Raw genomic sequence first — 18,238 nt, 5'->3', positions numbered from 1 at the left:
GCTGTAACTTACGGCTCTGATCAGACGAGACTTGCCACCAAATTAGCTCCGCTTAGGGATATGTCATTATGCCCAAACAAACAACGAAGCTCACTGGCAAAGTCATTTTCACGTAAAGCAAGGCCACTAGCTTTGCTCCAGAGGCTGTAAGACTGCCCTGTTCCCTTGGCTAGAAGGCCCAGGACCTGAGGCCGGTCTGTTTTGTCCACCAGGGTCCAGTGGGTGCCTGGCCCACTGCGGGCCCTCGATCCACAGGTGTTGAACAAAAGGTTACATGGGTAAAATGCAGAAAGTGGATGTCACTTCAAGGCAAAACAAACTTTATTTTATTTTTTTAAGATTTTTTTTGATGTGGACCATTTTTAAAATCTTTATTGAATTGGTTACAATATTGCTTCTGTTTTTTGGTTTGGTTTTTTGGCTGCGAGGCATGTGGGGTCTTAGCTCCTCCACCAGGGATTGAACCCTCACCCCCCGCGCTGGAAGGTGAGGTCTTTACCACTGGACCGCCAGGAAAGTCCCCTGAACTTTATTTTTTGACCCAGAACTGCCCCAAAATTTGAACACTGAAAATGATGGGGACTGACTTCTTCAGGATTCCTAAAACCAACTTAGAGACACAAAAATGCACCTTCAAATCACGTGAGAAGGAACCGATTTAGATACCATTCATTTATATAAGGAATCACTGAACAATTTTATTTCCAGGATCCTAGACATTTCAGGGCATAATTAATACTTTCAAACCAAAAAAGAGTGAAATCTTTCAGACTGTGGTTTCTCTTCCTATCACAAGTGCTGGCTTGTTCAAGCTGGGATTTGATAAAACATTTCTCACTCATTTCTTTAAAAAGCAAAAATAACACACATTTTGCTACTCTGAAATCTGTGGTTAGCACATGATAGCTGCACCACAAATTTAAACAGCAATCAGATACAAGGTCTTCACTGAGCACTTTGGGAATTACGGACTTTCATGAATCTTTATGTTAAGTAGCTTTAAGCTGACTTTTAGCTTAAATCAATTTCACATTCGTTCCTACATATATTCACTGAATCAGGATCCAGAAATTGGGGGCTCAAGAACAGAGAAATTAGAAATAATACAAGTTTTTGAAAAATTATTTTGATTGTATTGTGGTAAGAACACTTAACATGAGATCTGCCCTCTGAAGGCAGACTTTTTCGAGTGTACAATACAGCACTGTTACCTACAGGCACGACATGGGACAGCAGATCCCTAGGAGAAGTTCTAATAAAAACTCAACAGTCAAGGAATCAAGATAGTAACGGGTATTTTTGATACAGTTTCAAAAAACCCGCTACATGAGTAGCACGCTTAGGGATCTTAGAAACATTGTGAAGTTAGCTGACTCTCTTGGCTTTAAGTCAGACACAGAAAGAGGGTGGAGACCTCGAGAGGCAAACTCTGAGGCGACCTGTAACGCAAGTAAGTCCAAATATGGCCAGCTCACAAGACCCCAGAGAGGAGACATTAAGGCCATTCCTTTGACTCCATCTCTTTGTGCCTGGTTCTCACTGCTTGAGGCAGAAAAGCGTCTTCCCTTGAGAGACTATTCCACATTTCCAAAATGTCTGGGTTGCAAAAGTTAAGTGTTTATTAAATACCTACGCTGAGCCAGTACCACAAAAATTCCACACTACTCTCCACTTTTCACACAGGTAGATGACAACACGATACCGATGCCCGGATCACGGTTTATCTGCCTATGAAGATACAGAATCCTAGTATTTCCCATCTTTATCTCAATGAACCTGAATTTTCACTGTAATGACCGAGAGCTGATTCTTACAGATTTACAGCTTATTACTGTCAGCCAAATCATTTATTACGGGTGGACTGCAATCTCACTATTATTTCTCTCTCTGCTTTTGGTGCAAATTGAAAACTTCCTGCTATCCTGTTTCCACAGTTGGGTAATACAACCATGCTTTGAAAATTCAAAGACTGTTATTTTTAAAATTTAATATATCAGTTTAAATGACACAATTCTTAATTTGTAGGAACCAAAGTCAGCGTATGAAGCGTTCTACCTCTTCAAGCAGAGAATGAAAGGACGCAAACTTGATGTCTATGTAAGAACGCTGGTGAAGACCAAATTCCCTGACACTGAGCATTGGACAGAACAAGAGGCCTTCATATGAAGCATCTTAATTCTGTGTTTGCCTAAAGGAGAGAGGCTAATTTCTCAGCTTCAAGTCCATCTCAACACAACAGACCTAAGTCTCTGTGAATAATTTCCAGACAGCATGTGGATATAAATTCATGAAACTACATTCCGGTCAACATCTTATTTTAGCTATACTTACATCAAGTTCTATATACACACACGTGGAAACGCTTCAAGCAGAGATGGGAAAATGGTCCTTTTTCTAACCACAGATAATCAAGGGACTTAAAAATGTGGCAATGACATAGTGTGACCTAAAACTATGACAATGACACCTGCAGCTTTTGGTACCTTAAACCTTTAGGAATCTGTAGTAAATAATACTTCCTTAGAGATTGGCTATATCCAGAAATCATCAAAAAAATGCATGTATTCTAACACGACCTCCTTGTGAAAACCGGCCAGCCGTGAAGCTTCCATGGATTGAGTCTAGGTCAGAGCACAGGCTCTCTGAAGAGCTCTTTCCAACACACCGGCTCCCCCTACGCCCTCGACCGGGACAGACTAAAGTGATGACAGCACACCCGGGACACAGCAGGTCACAACAGCCACAGCTTGAGGACGGCTCCCAGGGCGGAAACAAGCCCCGCGTCCCTTTACCGGCTGGGCCGCGGCTCCAGTGCTTCCTTCCTACCTACGGGATCACAGCGATGGAAAGAAGGTTTTTCCTTCCTTTAAGTAACATACTCCAGAAGATAAGAATCCTATTTCAGATAAGAATCCTGTTTCAAGTATTATGGGACTAGCAGGTAGCTGGTGTCAGTAGATACATTATTCACTGGTGAAAACCCCTCTGGAAAAGACAAACTCTACTTCCTCACTGAATCCCTGGGACGCTCCCTGTAGAAAACTGGCAATCAACCTCTCAAAAAATTCAATGAATCTGATGGCCCCTCCCTCAGTTATATTTTCCACCAACATTGTGCAGTTTTAAAAATTCCGAGAATGAAGTGTGAAGGGTGAGGAACAGCAGAGGAGTGATCCGGAGGAGGCTTTTACATCCCAGAGAACCGTGGTGTCGGGGCACTCGTGCATCTCCCATAGCTGCACGGTCACACTTTATCCCCCAGAGTGGGATGCACCAGGTCGGGCCCTCTTAGTTCAGATTCAAAGGAAGGCAGCTAGATTCCAGAAGAATTCAACGTCACCGGCACAGAAGGCCTGTAGTGAGCAGAGTTCCACGGCACAGGACACCTGGACGTAAATACCTCTGTAAATCAGATTACTCCTGCCTGAGACGGAACGCAAGTATTAACACATCACCTAGGACGTGTCTCTTCGGACAGGCGACAGTGTCATCATTGGGACACTGCTGTCACCCACCGTGTAAGCGTCACAAACGTTCTCACATCACCTGTGTCTCCTTTGTGAGGCAACCTCCGCACAGGTGCCAGGTACAGAGGTGGACACACCCTGAGAATCCTTTTTTTTAAAAAAATAAATTTATTTATTTTTATTTTTATTTATTTTTGGCTGTTTTGGGTCTTCGTTGCTGCGTGCAGGCTTCTCATTGTGGTGGCTTCTCTTGTTGTGGAGCACGGGCTCTAGAGCGTAGGCTCCGTAGTTGTGGCGCACGGGCTTAGTTGCTCCATGGCATGTGGGATCTTCCCGGACCAGGGATCGAACCCGTGTCCCCTGCGTTGGCAGGCAGATTCTCAACCACTGCACCACCAGGGAAGCCCCCGAGAATCTTTTTAAAGACCGTCTTTTTTTTTTTTTTTTTAATTTGGCCACGCCATGTGGCCCGTGGGGGTCCTAGCTCCCCGACCAGGGATTGAACCTGTGCCTCCTGCTGTGGAAACGCATTCTTAACCACTGGACCGCCAGGGAAGTCCCTAAAGACTGTCTTTACCTTAAAGAGTGTACGGTTAGAAACAGCGGCTCATGTGAAAGGTACTCTGCTGCTATTTCCAGAATTCAAAACCTGGGCAGCAATGCACACACACAGTCTGCTGCCTTCCCAATCATGGGCTAACAGAGTAAGAAATACCCATTTTCTGTTACCAAGTATTTAGGCAAGACCATAAATGTCTCATAGTCAAGCCCAAACAAAAATACGAAAAACAAAAACACAAAACAGAAAAGCAACACTCCCCCACCCCAATTCTTCAAGTGGGTTAGACAGTCAGCAGTCACCAATGCAGACATTACCTGACGGCCGGCGAGCTCCTCCGCTGGTTCGCGGGCAGTGGCGCCCCGGACAGGGACACGGGTGAGGATGAGGCATGGCACTAACACGCAAGCGTTAGGTGACGATGGAGCCACCGACGCGGCAGCAATGAACGCGGATGAAAGCAACACACACACGGCGGACAAACACTCAGAGCTGAGGTCTACCTGTGGGAGGAGTTAGTGGCTGAGATGCTGCCGCGCGACCGTGTTAACAGCAAGGGCGACTCGGGACACCCCCGGCGGGGCCGCTCCCACTGCCACCGCCCCCGGGCCCTCCTCCAGAGGGGCTCCGGGGGTCCCTGCGGGCGGCCGAGTGCTGAGCGGCCGCCACATGGCTGGTTTAGTCTCTCACACGTTCCTGACGTGCAGGGAGGGGGCTCTGGGCTCCCCTCCATGGGGCACGGAGGGCCTCAGGGCACATGGCTCCGGCAATGGAGCTGCGAGGAAGGGCACGCGTGTCCCGCGGTGGCCACCACGTGGTGCCACCAGGGACACAGCCTGTGGGGGACTTGCCAGGAGACAGCGCAGCTCCGGGGAGGAACACACTGGCCTTTCTCTGAATGCTCGCAAAGCAATGTTAAAAACATGCAGACGAGCAGCAGAGCCATCGTTTTAGTGATGACGGTTTTGTCAAATGATGTGAAACTAGAGACTAAAGGCTCCAAACTAGTTGCCATAAAAGTCACATTCTTCTCCCCACAACTCCCGTGTGCAAATGGGATCTGAGACAAGTGGACTCTTTCCTGAACTCTCCCTTGACAAGTGAACTCTCCCCTGAAGGAAGGTCCGTTCATTCCACTTGAATGTGAGCGAAGGAGCAGAGACGTAGGAGCGACAGACCAGCTTGAACGGTTAATTGTATTAGACAAGCATGAGGACTGGTAAACACACGTGGCAGGACTGGATGTAGATGCCCACTTACCAGATCTGTAACCTAATTTTCTTTCCTCTTAGCTCTACGGTTTTGATTTTAAAGTCAACACCTGTAAATAAAACAGACGAAGATGAAGCAAAAACAATGCAATTCATCAGAAAAATAATACTACTTGCACATTATTATGCCATTATCAGAAAAACCCAAAAAACTGATCACACTAAATCCTAAAAGGAGAAAGCAGAAGTTTGCCAGTATGCGTGACGACCATCACTCTGTGCTTCCCGGCACAACTGAAGAGCCAAGAGGTATGTTCGGTTTTACCCTGAACTTGAGATGCAGCATTTGCTATTCATAATAGTTTATGACTACTAGAGATGTAGCATAAAAACCATTTAAAAATTACAACTAATCATTACATGAACAAATGAATGGCTTTATAAGCATGCTATCTCGGGGAAAATTCTTACATGTTACAATGGAAACTCAATATTGATTTCAAACAGCCTTAGTCTGAATTTAGAAATCACTGTATTAAATTTTTTAGCATTCACAAAAGTGACTTTATTATACTGTCAATAGCGTGGAAGAGGAATTATTTTTTAAAAATTTACTCATACAAATTAATTTCAATTTTTATTTAGTTTAACGGTAACAAGTAAACTATCATGAATTACCACCCATTTCCAATTCAGCCCTTAAAGCTTCAGATAATTTTTTAAACCAAATTTTCATCTGTGGATGTTACCTTATATACTTCTCACTTATAGAAAACTTCAAGATTTCAAAACAATATTTTTTACACAATTTTCACAACTAAGAAAAAATAAACCAAAGGGATGCCAGCTAAATTTGGGAACTGGAAACATAATCTCTACAGGAACTATATCGTGACTGCTTCATGGATCCAGGGTCCCCATGCTGCCGGGTCTCTACCGGGGCGGGGCTGGGGGGTGGGGCAGTGATGCAGCTCTTCAAAGTCAGATGACGTTCTTGAGGTGAAGCCCCAGGCATGCGGCTGACTTTTATAATTAGCAACACACTGCAGACACCAATGCAACCAAAAGACATGTTTACAACCCCGGGTGGGACCAGGGTCTGTACAACAAAGAAAAGTGGCAGGAATATAAAATGTCACAGCTGGAGAATAGGCTACTGCATTTTGGTTCTTAATCTCTCGCACCAGCCCTGATTTCAAAGGTCACAGCAAACGGGTGGTTAAGCCAATTTCACTTGCAGTTCTGGAAAAGCTTTGCTTTTCCGAGTCAACTGACTCTCAGACAGCCTTGAAACAGGAAGCATGTCTGTACACGACCAACATCCTCAAATAGAGACCAAGCAGAATCCCTCATGACTCAACCACAAGGTAAGAGCACAGCCTACCTAACGTGATATTCTACAAGCCTGGAAACCAGCCTGGACCTATACGCTACGTTCTGATTTTAAAAAGGCACAGCTCAGACAAAACCCTTTCTTCCTGATATTAGCATAAAATTAGGGCCTCACCATGTTACTCTGTGATGGCAATTCACAAATCAAGTTCATACCCTGCCATGACTACTATTCTGTTTTACTTTTGTTTCTAGTTCCTTTGATTTTTTAAAAAATTTTACTTAAGGGAGGTGCAACTTGTTAAGACTTGTTGCAGTACCAGCTACATTTTATTGAAAAGAACTGGCAGATGATACTTCTCTTGTGAGCTCTGCTTCATGTCAACTAGAAGAATCCCTTCAAACAGCCAGCACAAACAATTTTTGTTTTGATTAGGCTGTTTTCTCTGCTAAGAACCGTTCTGAGCCTGAACATGTCAGACCTTTTTTTCAACCAACTTGAACAACTTTCCGACTTCAGCAGTCCTGCACTGTGGCTATTTTGTACCCACAAAGTTTAATGAGTAAAAATAAAAGGAAAGGGCATTAATAGTCAAAATCAGGAATAAGTGGTAATGTTATCACCATGTGATTATAAATACACTACTAATTTCAATAGGAGAACATAGCAACGATGAACAACAGCGAATAGGATTAAGAATCTGTTTAGCCAAAACTACTTAGTTTTAGTGAGTAGATTAATGACATCACTAACAACAACAGAAAAATATCCAGTAGCTAAATCTAAAATTCCACAAAAGAAAACAGATCATTAAAATAGTCCTTTCTCTTAAATGAAATTTCTTTTACCATATTTAATAGCCACTAAGTAGCTGATAATGGTTGGAAACTTACTCCAATTTATAGCTTAGAAACAAATCCTTAAAGTATACAACTACACATTTTTTAAAAGGCTTTTTACATCAAGTCAAAAATATCTCTTAGTGCTGTTTCTTTTTACCATTTACATGTTATAGAAATTATAAAGGATCCCTAACAAAAGGTAACAAGTCACCAATAGCCTCAAATAGGGGATTAGTTTTGGGAAAAGTCAGCACAGAGACTCCTGACTGAGCAGGGTCGCCCAGGACCAATGTTTGTAAACAAATAAGGGACAAAAAAAAGTGGCAACTTTTGTTGAAAACCAAGTTTCCTATAGTGTCATTTTTTTTTTTTTTTTGGCTGCACCGAGTGGCATGTGGGATGTTCGTTCCCGACCAGGGATCGAGCCCCCGCCCCCTGTGTTGGAAGTGAGGAGTCTTAACCACAGGACCGCCAGGAAAGTCCCCTCCTATAGCGTCTTAAGCAACAGGAGAAGCAGCCAGCCTACCACTCCACCAGGTGGTGGAGACGGTCCTGCCCCTGAAGAGCTGAGTCATCCAGACCTAAATCAACAGCCCAGGCACTTGGCAAAGGGCCTTCCTCTGCTCTTCTCTCTTGGAGACCCTCCCTTTCTGCCCAGGAACCTTTTCGGTCCTAGGTGCTTGCCATCTGAGCCTCCCGACGGCCCCACGCCTTACCCGCGTTCCTCATCCATGTTACCAGTTCTGCCCCCTCCAGCCCTGACCCACGGCTCTGCTGGTCTCCCCCACGTGACAGGAACAGGTGCCTTCTGAGCACAGTCACCTTTGGCTCCCTGGAGCCTAGAACACTGCCTGGCCCACCACAGCGACCCAGTAAACCTGGTGAATGGAAATCTGCCCCTCTTCTCCATCAAATGCTGGGTGGGTAAGGAGAAATGCTGACTCTTCTTGGAAATAAGAGGAAATTCAGGACTGATGATGAAACAAACACACACACACACACACGCTTAAACCGTAGGAAGGAAGGGTGGATGTTCTGTCCTGAGTGTGCCTGGTGGGCAGAGTGGTGGAATTCAGGGTGCCCAGCTCACACACCATCACCCTGGAAATGGAGCATTTCATTTCTCCTACAATTCCTGTTACTGATGGTAAAACCTTAGAGGATGGTCATTCTTAATACGTCCAGATCCTCTCCCTACACGCGCCCCTCCCAGGGGATTATTACCCCTCCCAGGGGATTATTACGGTATCAGTTTACTCAGTCACAGACAGGAAATGGTCCGTTAAGTGAATGTCCTGCCACGTGACAGGGGCCTACCCTTCTTTAAGCTTAACCAATGTATGAAGTCTTCCTAAAAATATTTTGATCAGGAAGGACACAGGTCACAGGGCTGTAATCCCTCTGTCAATGGGTATAGCTATGTATTCTATTCAAGTCTGCTTGATCTTAATTTCCTTTAATAACAATGAGAGTGGGCATCTGTCAGACCCCCTGTGCCTGACATGCAGCATGTGGGCTCCTTCAGAGCCCAGCGAGCCAGGCACTATTATACTCAACTTAGAGAAGCCAAGGTCATTTGCTTGAAAGTCATTATCACTTCTGCCAGTTGAGGGGCAGAGCCTAGATTCAAAATTATAACACTGCCCACAACCAAAGGTTGTTATCATAAAAGTCAGATGCGTGGAAACAAGGAAAAGTGTGAAATCTGCAAATGGCCCAGAGTCACTGTTAAAGGGCTGTTAAAGAACAGAGTTTAACCTTGCACTGTCATCTTTGTATTTATCTTTCATAAATCTCAGCAACAGCATAAAGAATTGTTGTACTTGGTGCTGATAAGATTTCTAAGTTCCCTTGAAGGCAAAACAATTCCAAAAAAAATTACCGTGTTACGTTTTGCTGGGGCGTAAAAAGTTACAAAAATGAAAATAGCAAAAATAAACAGAAGCTTCTTTCTTCACATTCCCTTCCAGCAAAAAGCAAAATAAAAGCGAAAATAACACGGTGGCCCATGCCTGCGATGACAGCTGAGCGTTCCTCCTCCTCTCGCACACCCCGCCCCCAACAACAAGGACCTGCAGTTGGCACCAGACTACGATTCTAGTTTACTTAACATGTTCAGGAGGTTGAAGGATTTCACAGACTCTGAAATGAGTCTCAATTCAAGTGGTAGTTACGACGTTACTGCCAATTTATAATAACTATCTTAGGTGCACACGCTGGCTTTTCTTCCAAGGACACCTATCCTTGACAGTGTCACCCAATCCTGGACTTCATATTTCTACTGATGGAGAGGCTTCCCAGTATTTCCACTGAGTTGACAGTGAGAAAATAAACTAGGAAATGTGTCAAGGTCACACAGATAGAGGCAAATTTAACATTAGGAAACCCTCTCTTGAACATGAGGCCAGCCTTCTGCCTGACCACCGCCTTTCGGGGAGAGCACCTGATAAAGGGCAGGCAATGCGGACCACCTTCCCGTAGTACTGACCCCAGCAGGCCCCCGAACCTCTGAAACCCTACTGTTTAATATTATGGGGGGCTTTTCCTACCTAAGCCGAGTTATGAGAATTCAACGAAACGGAAACTAAGTTACTGTAACTGTAAAATACTTTGATCATCTCAGAAGCAGGTACTGTTAAAATAGTTTAAATGACTGCGCATCATTAAAAAATGCTCTCAGGTCTGAGGATATTAAATGTCCACCCTGAGTCTAACAAGACCTGCCCCTCTCAGTCCAGACTGGATGGCCTGCACCTCAGCAAAGACCACCCACCATCCCTGACCCGGACACACGCAGGAGATGGCCCTGCACTTGGCTGGAACAGACACGGACACACGTGAACTTCATCCGGCACGGACAGGGGAGTCTGAGGTCACGCACTCCAGAAGAGGTGGGTGTTTGTTGTCATGAAAGTTTCACGGGCAAGGATGTGCTCCCCTCGCAGACAAAGAACAACGTCTCCTGGGTGTACTGTGTACAGTAACTCATCGCAGGGATCTTCCTGATGCTTTCATAGGTAGATACTGTCATTGTCCCCATTCTACAGATGAAACACCGAAGCTCGGGCAGCTGGTACCCTGCCCAAGGTCAACAGGCGGCTAAGTGTGAGAGCACAGATTTGAACCCAGGCAGTCTGGCTCCTCCCAGCTCTCTGCACAGCGTCACCTGAAGGCAAGAATGGAGGCAACTACTGGGAGGGAGCTGTAAACATGTTTTTAACATCAAAAAGGGAATTCTGCGTTGCTAGGGAAATATATAAAAGCAAGCGTGAGGGACTGGCCCGCTCAGACTGCTCCCACACCAGCAGGCCTGGCTCTACCCTCTGGCTACACACAGACCCCGGCTGAAAAGCATGGAGTCATTTCAACCTCCTGGTCACCAGAGGAAGAGAATGTCGATGGGGGAGGAAGATCTGGAAAAGAAAAACCCCCAGACGATCAAATGGCAGATCAGTAACATTTTCTTCACTTGCTAAATACTAAGTTTACACTGCTCAGATGGGCCCATAAAATATGCAGGGGAATTCAAAGGAAATTCTACTTTACCCAGGTCCTGTGCTTACATTTTGACACTTCATGCTCACCTGTATGTATTTCAGTATGTACCCTTAAAGGATAACAATTACTTTTTGGAGTGTTGCAGAGTTTTTGCATCTGTAGTATAATTTAGGAGGATAAGGGAACATCTATAGCTGCCTTTTCTGGTCCAGGTACATAAGCTATTTCATTCCTGTAGCAGCAGACAGGAACAGAGTGTGAGCTCTGTCTATTTTTTCTTTCCATGAAGGAGGAAACTGAAGTTAAGGTGCTGCCTAAAGACAGTGACAGCCTATGAGCAGAGCTGGGACTTAAATCCAGGACTGTATGCCCACCCCCCAAGCCCACACTCTTCCTCTCTCTCACCCCCACCCCTCCCCCTGCCGGGAGCTTCGAGAATGACAGGAGTGGCCAAGGAGACAGTCCAGTGTCTTAAATGAAAAATCAAAAGTGAAAGTTTGGTTGCGGGTGTGTGATTGTGTAGCAGGCCTAGCTTCTGCGTTACATTACGCTGGAACAACTAGGAGACCTGCGTTCACGGGCAACTCCCATCACCAGCTTGCCGGAGGTGGGTCTGCAAGTTGTGGTTTGGTTTTGTAAACTAAGAAGGCCTTATGTCAGCACTAGACACCAAACAGAGGAGCCTGTCAGATTTGGGGGGGAAAAGGTTTCCTGTGGCATATAATGTTCTGTTAAGCCTGTGTTGTATTTTCTGGTTTTAAAGTTCAAGGGTTAAAAAAATAAAAAAATCCCATCCAATTAAGGGCACTATTTTAGGCTTATAGTTCTGGCTTTCCGAATACTTTCCGAATGTCAAAGCTGTGCAATTAAAGGACAAAAGGAGAAGAATCCCCTTCCTCCTCTGTTAAAGTGTAGCTTTTTACATCCTCCCTAACGTTTTTTTCATGGCCATCTCCAGGACTCACTTCTCCTTCTGAAAAGGACAAGCCAGGAGAGCAGGTGTGCTTCCTGCACCATGAAATAGCCAGCAGAATGGAGTCTTACAGAAGTACGAGCAGCCTCTCATGAAAGATCTGCTGACTAGTGTACAAAACTAAGCTTTCTTTACAAATTCAAGCAAATGCTTTATTAGAACGATGTTTCTGGCATGCAAGGCTGGAGAATAATTTGGCCCTACCAGCTCTCGAAGGAACCCAGGCTGCCTTCTTTTTTTTTTTTTTTTTTTTAACATCTTTATTGAAGTATAATTGCTTTACGATGGTGTGTTAGTTTCTGCTTTATAACAAAGTGAATCAGTTATACATATATATATGTTCCCATATCTCTTCCCTCTTGCATCTCCCTCCCTCCCACCCTCCTTATCCCACCCCTCTAGGTGGTCACAAAGCACCGAGCTGATCTCCCTGTGCCATGCGGCTGCTTCCCACTAGCTATCTACAGGCTGCCTTCTAAAGCCAGTCCGCAGACCCTCGGCCGATGGTTCCGCAGAGCGCACAGCTGCAGGACAGGCAATCCTGAAGAATCTGGATCCCTATCATCGGGCATAAGCAGAACTTCCTTCTGCACTGTGAGTGCACGACACTGAAAGAAAGGCTGAATGCTCGTAAGCCAGGTCTTTAAATAGATCTTTATTCAACCTCAACAACCGGGATCGCCAACTTTCCACACTTATTCTGAAAGATAGCTACTTTATTTCCACAAATGTGCTCTGCACAAGCCTATCAGCGTGCACTGAGTGCATTAAGTAAACCAAATCACACATTGCACAGCATATGCTGGCATAGAAACTGACCATTCCTCTTCCACTCCCTTCTCCCTGAGTCATCCTGTTACATCATCCCGGCAGGGGAGGGGCTGACACTGAGAGCTTCAGAGTCTGGGCTTCGGAGTGGGAATTCGGACGACTCTCCCTAACTCCCTTGTGAGTGAAACACTCGGGCAGCTCAGCCATGGCTGTAAAGACTGCACACAATCACAGAAAAGCAACATAAAACACACAGCTTATAAATTTAATCCAGTATGAAACGATCATTCTGGGTTTCTGAACAAAAATCTGTGACCTAAATTTCCAGAATAAAGTACAAGCAGTCGATTTCCCTTGACAGCAGCTCCACCGCTTGTAGGCAAAGCGGACCAGACACCGATGGCCTGCATCTCATCCATCTCGTCCCATAACATTCAAGGCCAATCCACAGCCTGTCCTGCACAGGATTTACATCCACCTGTTCCCTGGACCTCTCGATTCTGCTTCCGGCTCTACTGATGGCCCCGATGAACCACAGTCACCTGCACCACGAGGTTTCCCCGCCCTGGGAACAGGCTTGCCGAGTGCACATGGGACCCGAAGAGGTGTGCTCCGAGAACAGAGACCACGGCACGTGACTGAGTGGGAACAGCGCTTCCAGCAAGCGCTATCAACCCTCTAAGACCACTTACTCTCAGGGGCCAGGCTGTGAAGTTTAATGCATGGATGCAAAATGAGAAAAATGAAGACAAAGTAGTGAGGTTCTCAAACTGAATTCAAAAGAACTTTTAAATTCTGATATTCTGTCTTTCCTAATTTTTTTGGTCTACCTCATGTTGTCTTTTTTTTTTTTTTTTAAAGTCGGTGGTAGTGGATTGTTAAAAAATGTCCTTACGTGGCAAAACAAAAGAAATGGCAATCCTATGTTGGCCTCCGGCACTTTGAAAGAAACTTTACTGCCCAGGAAATGAGAATTCTGGTCCAAACTGTCTTACTCCTCCTTTTCCTCTATTTAAATATATTTTAATAAATACGTAAAAGCCTTAAGATATTTGAATAATTGAATATTTAGGTAAGAAATGCAATTTTTAGAGCAGTATTTTAATATCCAGAGGAAAGTGACAAATGATAGGGGCATAGTTAAAGAAAGTCAATGTCAATGATACCACAGATCGATGACATCACTACCTTCACAGGGCTCTCAGGGGACCCAATTAGGCAAGTAGGAATGGGTTTCATGGTGTCTGATTCTGAATCATCCAAATTTTCAGAATAAAGTGAATTTAAATCTCAAAGTAAGCTAAGGAACAGACAGATAGAAGGAACTCACTTGCAGCCCTGGCCCTGACCACTTGCTGACTGCTGGGCCACTGTGGATGAGTTGTCTACCCTCTGGGACTTTGCTTCCTCATCTGTAAAATGCGGAAACTTTCAGGATTGTTGTGAAGTTTAGAAAGAGTATACTCTTGCTGGTACACAGTACATGCTCAAGAAATGTAGCTACCACTAATAGACTGTAAACTTTTACATGCAAAGACAATAAATTACTTATCCAAAGTCACAAACTAGTTCATGGCAAAGCTTATATCAAGAACCCAGGTTTTCTAGAATGTTTTTCTAGAAATTTAATGCTGCTGGGTGGGTGGAGGCAGGGTGCTGTCTGGTAAAAATATTTCAATCCAAATAAACTTAACAGTTAGCTTCCAATAGTTAAAAAACAAAGGTTGACAAATACATAATTTTATGTTTTTTTTTTTAGAGACTTGTGAATTTCTACAGCCAACTAGTTTTTTTCCCATTTTTTTAAACTTCAAAAAGCTCTTCCTGAGGCTTTTAAAGCCCCTGTCAAACCACGCCAGCCATATCAGACTAAGTAACTCAATTCCACGAACACAAAATCTCATTTGAAAGTAATACTCCACCTAATTTCCATTAAATAGGCCAATTATTATTTATTTATTTATTTTTGGCTGTGTTGGGTCTTCGTTGCTGTGCACAGGCTTTCTCTAGTTGCGGTGAGCGGGAGCTACTCTCTGTTGTGGTGCGCGGGCTTCTCATTGCGGTGGCTTCTCTTGTTGCGGAGCTCAGGCTCTAGGGCGCCGCGGGCTTCATTATTTGTGGCACGTGGGCTCAGTAGTTGTGGCTTGCGGGCTCTAGAGTGCAGGCTCAGTAGTTGTGGCACACGGGCTTAGCTGCTCTGCGGCATGTGGGATCTTCCCGGACCAGGGCTCGAACCCATGTCCCTGCCTTGGCAGGCGGATTCTTAACCACTGTGCCACCAGGGAAGTTGCAATACGTCCATTATTAAAAACAGTCTTTTCAGTTTCATACCCTGGTGAGTTCTGTGTGTCTTGTAAACCAAATCAACTTCTGATTTGATAATACAACAAAAAAAATCATTCTGTTCATTTGTAATTTTACAAAATAGGTTTATTATCTCAAATCCCTTGGGATTTCTGCTACGATCTTTTACAGAAAATCCAGTGAGTCTGACTCACTGGAGACGCGTGCTTCCAGCCTGAGGTTGGCTGAGCCATCACTGGAGCGACCCTCCTGGGTCAGCACCTGTGCCGGGCTGCGGGCCGCATGGTCTTTTCCAGACTCTGCCAGCTGTACAGGGTGAGGTCAAGGGGCCCCGCGGAGCAGAATCTGCAGAGCTGACCGTGCTCCGTGGACACGAAACTCAACAACTGGCCTCAGAAGGACCCTACGAGCCACCTGCAGGAGGCATTCAGGTGAGGCAACCCCAACTGTACACCACACCCAGTGCCACATTTAAACGCGCTTTTCTAAAGGAACGCGGGGAATGAACTTCGTCTCTACAGCATTCCAGTGCGGAGGAAGCCTCCCCCTCCAGCTCTCATCCCACCCCGACTTGGGGGGCTTCCTCCACGCTCCCCAGCCTGTACACATCTCTACATTGCCCTCATCACCCTGGGGCATCCCGAGCCCCACGGCTCTGAGCCACATCTGGACAGAGACTTTGTCCTCTTCACTCAAGCTCCCGTGGGTAGCACAGCACCAGCATACAGTAGGTGCTCAATAAGTGATCTGATAAGTGGAAGGGAAAAGCACCTCACAGGCAGAGATTGAAGGGGGGTTAGTTAACTTTCTTAAAGTGTTCTCACATTCTGAGTCAGACCAGAAGTTAGCGTCTTTCTCTGAACTTCCCACAGCTAATAAACACTTAACAAGCCAAGTACTACAGCCTACGTATGGAGGAAACAAATATGAGCATAACAAAGTCCAAGTGCACAGGGAACCCCACAGCAGCAGTGGGTGCGGAGGCGTGTGCATTTATGTTTGTTTGTTAAGGGGACAGAGAAACCGACTGCCTGATCCCCTCGCCTCCCGGTTTCTTCCCGATTCCCAAATACCTGATGCAACCCTGCCAGGGCTGTACCCAGAGGCCTTTATGGCTCCTGCTGCTACAGGAGAAGGTCCACACTCTATGGCATGGCAGCCAAGGTCCTGAGGCATTCATTCCCGACGTCCCCTAATGATTCCTTCCCAGATTGTGTGGGTGTTGCTCCGCTGTAGCCCCGGCTTAAAAAACCCCTCCTCACCTCTCCTCTGCCCTGTTCTAAGTGCACCTGTGCTCATCCCCCATCTCGCCCTCCAGCCACCCAAGCCCTCTTATCCACCCATTATTCCTGTGCTAGTTTCTCTTCACCTAGTACAGCTATGTTACTCTTCAGTTTTACGTATTTTTAAGTGTGGAGCCATAAAAGATGGATAATTCTGAATTGCTTTTAGTTCTATTTTACCTATGCCAGGTACTAAAATAAGAGTATAAACCCTCGTTGGATGGTTTAATAACTCCCTGTACTTTATATGATCCAAGATTGGATGTTTGAACCAGGTCTAGGGTACGCTACTGAACTTTAATATCATGACTCCAAGGCCAAGATCTTAAAAACACACAGGGTACAGAAAGCACAAATATGTCCAAAATGATCTATTATTAAAAAAAGCATGAAGGGAAACACATTCTCACAAACAAAACAAAAAGACAGTACAAAAACTGGGAGGTTAGTCTTCCAATAAGACATTTTAAATGTAGTAGTGTTTTGTTACATGACATCTTAAAGCCAATTCATCCCCAAATTGTATCAACTTGGAACTTCCACTGGTTACAATACTAAATATATGTACAAGTGTGTGGAATGATACTTTTAATTCTGAACTTCATATTTACATACCATTTATTCACTGTTTCTTGGACCTCCCCTCGGGGAATCCCTCCCTATTACTGAAGGTGACTGATCTTCCTTTCGAAGAACTATCTCACCGGCGGGGTTCCCCTACCTTTGACAGCTTTTAAGGGGTTTTCCACAGAAGCAACTGTTACCGACTGCGACCTGACAGACCTCAACACCAAGGCCTGTACATGTGACTTCATCAGAAAACTTCCCTGCAGTTTCAATTTTACATCCTGAGGACACGATACTTCCTGACCCGGTGGGTCCTGTAGTTACTTCGCTATACTTCACGCACCTGGCGGTGCCGGAGGCCTCCTCCCCACTTTCGGAGCCCCTGGGGGGTTATTTGAGGTCACGGACAAACACAGCTGAAGTCCTTCTGCCCCGCATTTACAGTTAAAAGAAGAAACTTAGTGTAGCGTTAGTCTGAATATTCCCCGGAGATCCTCCACAGGGAATTTAAAACGTCATTAGTTCAGCGCAACATAAAAGTGAGTTCAAAATTAGAAAGTAAGCCGGGTTGACAGTGGAAATACCCCTACTCCTAGGACGGCAAAGTTAGGGCATCAAAATTCACCAAACATGACGCACTCTGGCCATCTAACCAGGGCACAGCTCGAGTCCACCACGCTGCCCACCTGCCCCCCACCTGTCACCACCTTTTTCCTGGTAACGAGTGGGCGGGGGGTTTCCGGGGAGAGATGCTCCGGGCTGGACGGGCCCCGCGCATCACCCGGCCTCGTGACGGCGCAGGGCGGGGGCGCAGGACGACTCTGCGTGGGGACGGGGGTCTCCGCCCGGCGCTGGGCAGAGGAGGCAGGGGCTCCCCGGGGCCGACCCCGAATGCACGGCCCGGCCGGCCAGCCTTACCCACGGTGGACTTGCAGGCCTCGCAGAAGGTGTCGTCGGTAAAGCGCTCCATCAGGCTGGTCTTGCCCACGCCGCGGGAGCCGATGATGATGACCTGCAGCTTGAAGTCGGCCGGCCTGGGGGGCTGCTTCCTCCGCCGGGCCTGGCCGCCCGACAGCGCCGGGGAGCCCGCGCCCAGGCCGCCGCCGCCCGCGGGCCGCCTCTGCAGCGCGGCGCCCGGATCCATGCACGCATGCGGCCCCCGCGCGGCCCGCCGCCCGCCGCGCGCCCCGGGCCCCCGCGCTCCCTCGGCCTCCGCCGCGCGCCGCGGGTCGGCCCCGGGCTGGGCGAGCGCGCGCTCGAGTGGCCCCGGCGGCCCGCGGGCTCCGCGCTGCAGCTGCGCCGCCGGCCGGCTCCCCGCGCCCGTGTCCGCTCCGCCGCCGCCGCCGCCGCTGCCGCCGGGGGAAGACGAAGGGAAGCAGCTACTCCGCAGCAGCGGCAGCAGCATCCCGGGCGAGGCGGGGCGACGGCGC

At 46.5% G+C, this 18,238-nt stretch overlaps 1 protein-coding gene and 1 long non-coding RNA gene across 2 annotated transcripts in view; one reads left to right on the top strand and one right to left on the bottom strand.

Moving 5' to 3' along the window:
* LOC309640278 overlaps positions 1-18,238 on the top strand; it is a 711,494-nt gene that overhangs the window by 578,761 nt on the left and 114,495 nt on the right. The window lies entirely within an intron of this gene.
* RAB12 (RAB12, member RAS oncogene family) overlaps positions 1-18,238 on the bottom strand; it is a 23,973-nt gene extending 5,735 nt beyond the window's left edge. Inside the window, exons 1-2 of the mRNA XM_082418733.1 lie at positions 17,727-18,238; positions 5,287-5,347 (exon numbers count right to left, since the gene is read on the bottom strand). Of these exons, the coding sequence (XP_082274859.1) occupies positions 5,287-5,347; positions 17,727-18,213 (548 nt within the window). The 5' untranslated portion in view covers positions 18,214-18,238. The remainder of the gene's footprint in view (positions 1-5,286; positions 5,348-17,726) is intronic.

Source organism: Balaenoptera physalus (assembly GCF_965194825.1).
Source record: "Balaenoptera physalus genome assembly, chromosome: 12".
Lineage (NCBI taxonomy): Eukaryota > Metazoa > Chordata > Mammalia > Artiodactyla > Balaenopteridae > Balaenoptera > Balaenoptera physalus.
Note: the sequence above shows the minus strand (reverse complement) of the source record. Positions and strands in the feature narration are given on the sequence as shown.